Below are 5,000 nucleotides of genomic sequence, written 5' to 3' on the forward strand. Positions count from 1 at the left end.
ACAACGTCATTACTTGAGGATAAATTTTCATTTTCTGTCCTAAATTGAGCGCCGTTCCTACCAGCGTCATTTTTGAGGAACTACCACAACCCCGTCATATTAAAATAGTTGAAATATTAACGAGGCGATTACAATAACGCGAATTTATATTTTGAGATGACGTTCTCGTTGCCGTCGCCGTTGTTGGCTCCACGACAACGGCGACGGCAACGAGAACGTCACAAATTTGCATATTTAGTGGGCAAAAACATTAGCTTTGCACGCCCTGCACGTGCGTTTTTCATTTTTGTCCATTTCTTTGCCGTCGTCAGCAAAGCAACAACGTGAAATTACCAAGTTTGAGGTGTTATGGCGAACGTCAGCACCTGGAGATAAATTTTCATTTTTCTCCCTAAATTAAGCGCCGCTCGTAACGGTTTCATTCCTGAAGGACTGAAACACCTTTGTCATATTAAAAGGCTTGGAATAGTCGCGAAGTGATCGCAATAACGTGAATTTATGTTTTTACATGACGTTCTCGTTGCCGTTCCCGTCGTCGTTGCTAAAGCTCCCTAATATGAGGGAGGCGCGGTGGGCTCATGGTTAGTGTGCTCGACTTCGGAGCAAATGGTCCGGGTTCCGGACCTGGCTGGGGACATTGTGTTGTGTTCTTGGGCAAGACACTTTACTCCCTCGGTGCCTCTCTCCACCCAGGTGTATAAATGTGTACCAGCGAAATGCTGGAGGTAACCCTGGGATGGACTAGCATCCCATCCAGGGGGGAGTATAAATACTCCTAGTCGCTTCATGCTACAGAAACCGGGGATAAGCTCCGGCCTGATGGGCAACTAGGCCTGTAAGCTGACTTTACCTTTTTTTATTTACCTCTTCCTAACCGAGTTTGAGTTCCGTACTGTAACTTACGGACCGACATTTTTCACCTTGATTTATGGCCCAAGCGCGAAGCCGTACTGTAGAATTCGACCCGCAAAATTGACCACGCGCGTACAAAGTTAGAGATATAATAATAAACTGAAATAGCTTCGTATTTCATTGGTGTATATATAATAAAGAGAACATTACATGATCGCACGGAGATATGGAATTTCTCTTCTGTGACTTAGAAAATGCTACATTTTAAAAAAGGTGAGATGGGTGTGAGACGATAGATAATGCACCATATGGGTATTGCGGAGTTTGTTTAGTATCTCTTATTCATAAAGCCTAAGCGGAATATTTTTTGTTTATTCAAAATGGTTCTACAAAAAAGTAGTTATTGAGTCGACAACGTGCTCCTCCTCTCCAGAGTTCACGGTCGTAATCAACCATAGTATAACAACTTTGTGAATTATTCACAAAGTTGATTTTCTCCATAAAGTAAACCCTTCATTATTGCAATCTCATAGAATATCTGTACTGGAACAGAAAGATTTGTGAAGAGTCGGTTATGTAAGCGCCACGGTTGGCAGCACTTGAACCATTCTGCCCATCCGCTGTGTACCATCCACTTGACTCTCAAATGTCATCGGACTTAACTGAGTTTTTGATTAACTGTGAGGAAACCATATTGGATTCTGATCCTAATTCCAAATTAATTATCGCTGGAGACAGCAATCAAGTTCAAAATATCGCTGAGTGGGCAGACAGCAATCGGATGGCCTCAATTTAGACAAAACATGGGAGATGGTACTTAATGGAAAGTCATCTAAACCACCTCCCGATTCTATTAAAGGGATAAAACGTCGAGACTGGTTAAAGCTTCTTGGAGTAACTTTTCAAGATAAGCCCTGTGACTGGGATAAACGGCACTTTCAATATATGATTAGTAAAGCTTGTGGGCGACTCGTTCAATAGCCTAATAATTTCAGTGTTTTACTTTTCCCATGAGGCGCGGGCGTGTGCATATGATACCAAGCACCTTTGCCAAATTGACAATTTCTTTCGTCGAGCGTACAGGTTTAGATACACAAGTAAGCAGTACAACATAAATGAAATCATTGAAAAACGCGACAGAAAGATGTGGGACAATATAACTGAATTATTCGCATCCACTGAACGTTTTATTACCCATGACACGGAGTAAATCCTTTAGGTCACGTGGTCATAACTATGTACTACGCCTATTTAAGGACGTTCGCGCTAATTGTTTGTGCGCAACGTTACTGCGCATGTAACGCGACTGTAATATGTCACGTTGTCACGCATTACTTTGAGCCTTAGTGAAGTTGAGGTATTAAAACCTTTGCAAAAACCGTGGACGGTAACTCTTGCGCAGCATTGGATCAGAGAAGATCGTGATCAGTCAAAATTGATTTAAAATATTTATGAAAGTCAAGTAGACTACTGCACGACTGATATTCGCGAGGTTTTATCAGTCGTGCACTAGTCTACTTGACTTTCATACAAATTTTTCAAGCATCAGTTAAAATAACATGGCGACAAAAACGCCGAGGGAAAAATTACAGGCCGGCAAAAGAATGGCACATTTATTTCCGAATCATCATGAAACTTCAAAGAGAAGTGAGCGGGAGGATGGAAAAGCTCTGGAAAAGGTAGCTGATCGAGTAGACTAATGGCTGAAAGTTTGGAAAAGTCGTGGACGAACCGTTGCGTAAATTTAATGGGGCTATTTCTTTTTAATGTTTTTATTACCCTACGAACTTAAGTTCAAAGTGAATGCATGTTTTTAAAGTTCTTTTCCTTTACTTTCGTGAAAATTGAGGAGTATTTTCGTCCTCGTCCGCTTGAATAGTGCGGACCTGCGTGGAAACTATCAGCGATTAAATTTCACAAAAAACACACTCCAGAGGATGAGCATGACGGCAATGGGGAGATGTTATACAAAACACCAATCAAATGAAGATGACCCCTGCTTAAAACGTCGTTGCTATGCTCGAAAAAGGTTTTTTTTTTCGGTAAAAACCTTTCATCTCTTCAACGATCGATCCTCTCTTGGGTTCCAGTCCTTGCCCGACAGGTCACGCAAAAGCGTGACAAACGAACTTTTCCATGAGCTTTGCAAAATCACATCGATTTTTACTCGTTCAGATCATCGGTGACCCCTACTTTTTAAATCATGAATCACTTACTTTACTTACTATCTACAAAATATGATGAAATAAAAAAATTCTCACCGTAAAAAGTTAACTTTTTTTAACATTTTCTTTCCTCGTGCTATCGAATTCGGGTAGTGGTTGCAACGGATAGATCTTACGAAAACAATCGTCGAGGATGAACTCTACTGTTTACCACATCCCTAGCGGCATACAATTATCTAAAAATCTCACTCCTAAAAACCTATGCATGGAAACTTTCACTCCAACAGTTTATTTTTATGATTTCGATGGATGAGCAGATGAGCCTACATCTCGCTATTATGACGGATTTCTCGAAATTAAGGCATTTTTCCCCTGCCATTTTCTCCGAAACAAAGTCGGTGACCCCCAATTTTTTTTATAGTTTTGGAGTAAGTACTTTATGACCTAACTCTTGGCGAGAAATGAAGAAAATCTCACCGTAGGAAGATTTTGGCGCGAACGTCCTTAAATTGGAATTCAACAATGTATACGAGAGATACTTTTTTATAAATGTGAGCCCTCACGTTTCCTGAGATAGTTTTTTCAATATTATTATTATTATCATCAATATCATTATCATTATCATTATCATTATCATTATCATCATCTTTGTGAACTGGATGATCTTTTTTCCGGTTTGTTTCCTAAGGGAGCGGGTCATAGTCCATGACCAAAGGTCCCTTACAGTTTTCTTCTTACTCTAGAGCTCCAACACCCTTCTCAAAATCCTCGCCGTTCCCAGTAGCGTAGTTTTCTGTTGTAATGAAATACTAATTTTGACATTCAACTTTCCCAGCCACTTGTTCAAGTTTTTTGTTACACTTCTCAATGATCCTACAACAATTGGTACCATTATGATGATGATGATGATTATTATTATTATTATTATTATTATTATTATTATTATTATTATTATTATTATTTTAGATGCGTTTGCCTTTTTTCAGTGTCATCAAAGGCAATATTTTCAAGTGAAACATCTCAGTTTCAGTTGTGCACAGTCTCTTTTAAATTAATTATTTTCCATATTATCGCTGGAATTTGTGCAACATCCTCAAATGCGTGAAGCGGGAATAAGAGCTCAAGTGACGCAAATTTCAGGCTGATCTTCAAACCAAAGTAATGCCTTCAACCATAGGAGCAAGACAGGTTTTTTTTAGATCAGACTTAAGAACTTTTTTGCTTCTCACAATAAACAGTTGTTTGGAATGGATATCCGTTACACAGAGTACTTTACTGAACTTTTTAACAGAAGAGAGCACTCATTTTTGAACACAACCTGTTATAATTACATAATTCAATTTTAGCTACAGTATATTATTGTAAATTCATTACACAGTTCTCGTTTATGTAACATAGGATATGTATTTTTTATCTTTTTGTTTGTTAAAGACATCATCATCATCATCACGTTACCCCAGGGGAAAATGAAAGTGCTGTCTCAAAAGGAAAGCCATCTTCATCAAGATTTCCAGAACCAAAAGCTAGTGACAGCTTGACTAGTAAGGATTCACAGGAATTTGCAGTCGAAGTGTTCTCGGATAAACATTTGGAGAAACGTGAAGGTGATGATCAGAACAAAACTGCCAAAGATCAAAATCAACATGGAAGTAGTGAGATACCAAGTGTTTCTCCATCTAGAGTTACAAACGTAGAGTGTGGCAGCAGAAGACTCGGATCATTGAAAAACACAGCAGCTCGAGGACCTGTCCATGACTGTGCAAATAGTAGCATAATGGAGAGCAACATGACCAGATCTTTACATACCCCTAGTCCAGAAAAGACAGAATTGAAAAAGATACAGCGTGAAAATGACAGTCTAGAGAACTGTATTAACTGGAGTGGCTCTGGAGAAACAGCTGAAGGTGCTTTATGCAAAGAGGAAAGGTGAGTTCTTGCCACTCTTTCCAAGTCAAGGACGTCTCTTGGTGAAAATTAAGGAGT

At 39.3% G+C, this 5,000-nt stretch overlaps 1 protein-coding gene across 2 annotated transcripts in view; it reads left to right on the forward strand.

Moving 5' to 3' along the window:
• The window catches only part of LOC137998857 (uncharacterized), a 25,744-nt gene that overhangs the window by 18,312 nt on the left and 2,432 nt on the right, over positions 1–5,000 (forward strand). For both annotated transcript variants that reach the window (XM_068844698.1, XM_068844699.1), the window contains exon 9: positions 4,449–4,943. In XM_068844698.1, coding sequence (XP_068700799.1) covers positions 4,449–4,943 — 495 coding nt within the window. The remainder of the gene's footprint in view (positions 1–4,448; positions 4,944–5,000) is intronic.

This window comes from Montipora foliosa, chromosome 4, assembly GCF_036669935.1.
Source record: "Montipora foliosa isolate CH-2021 chromosome 4, ASM3666993v2, whole genome shotgun sequence".
NCBI classification, from domain to species: domain Eukaryota; kingdom Metazoa; phylum Cnidaria; class Anthozoa; order Scleractinia; family Acroporidae; genus Montipora; species Montipora foliosa.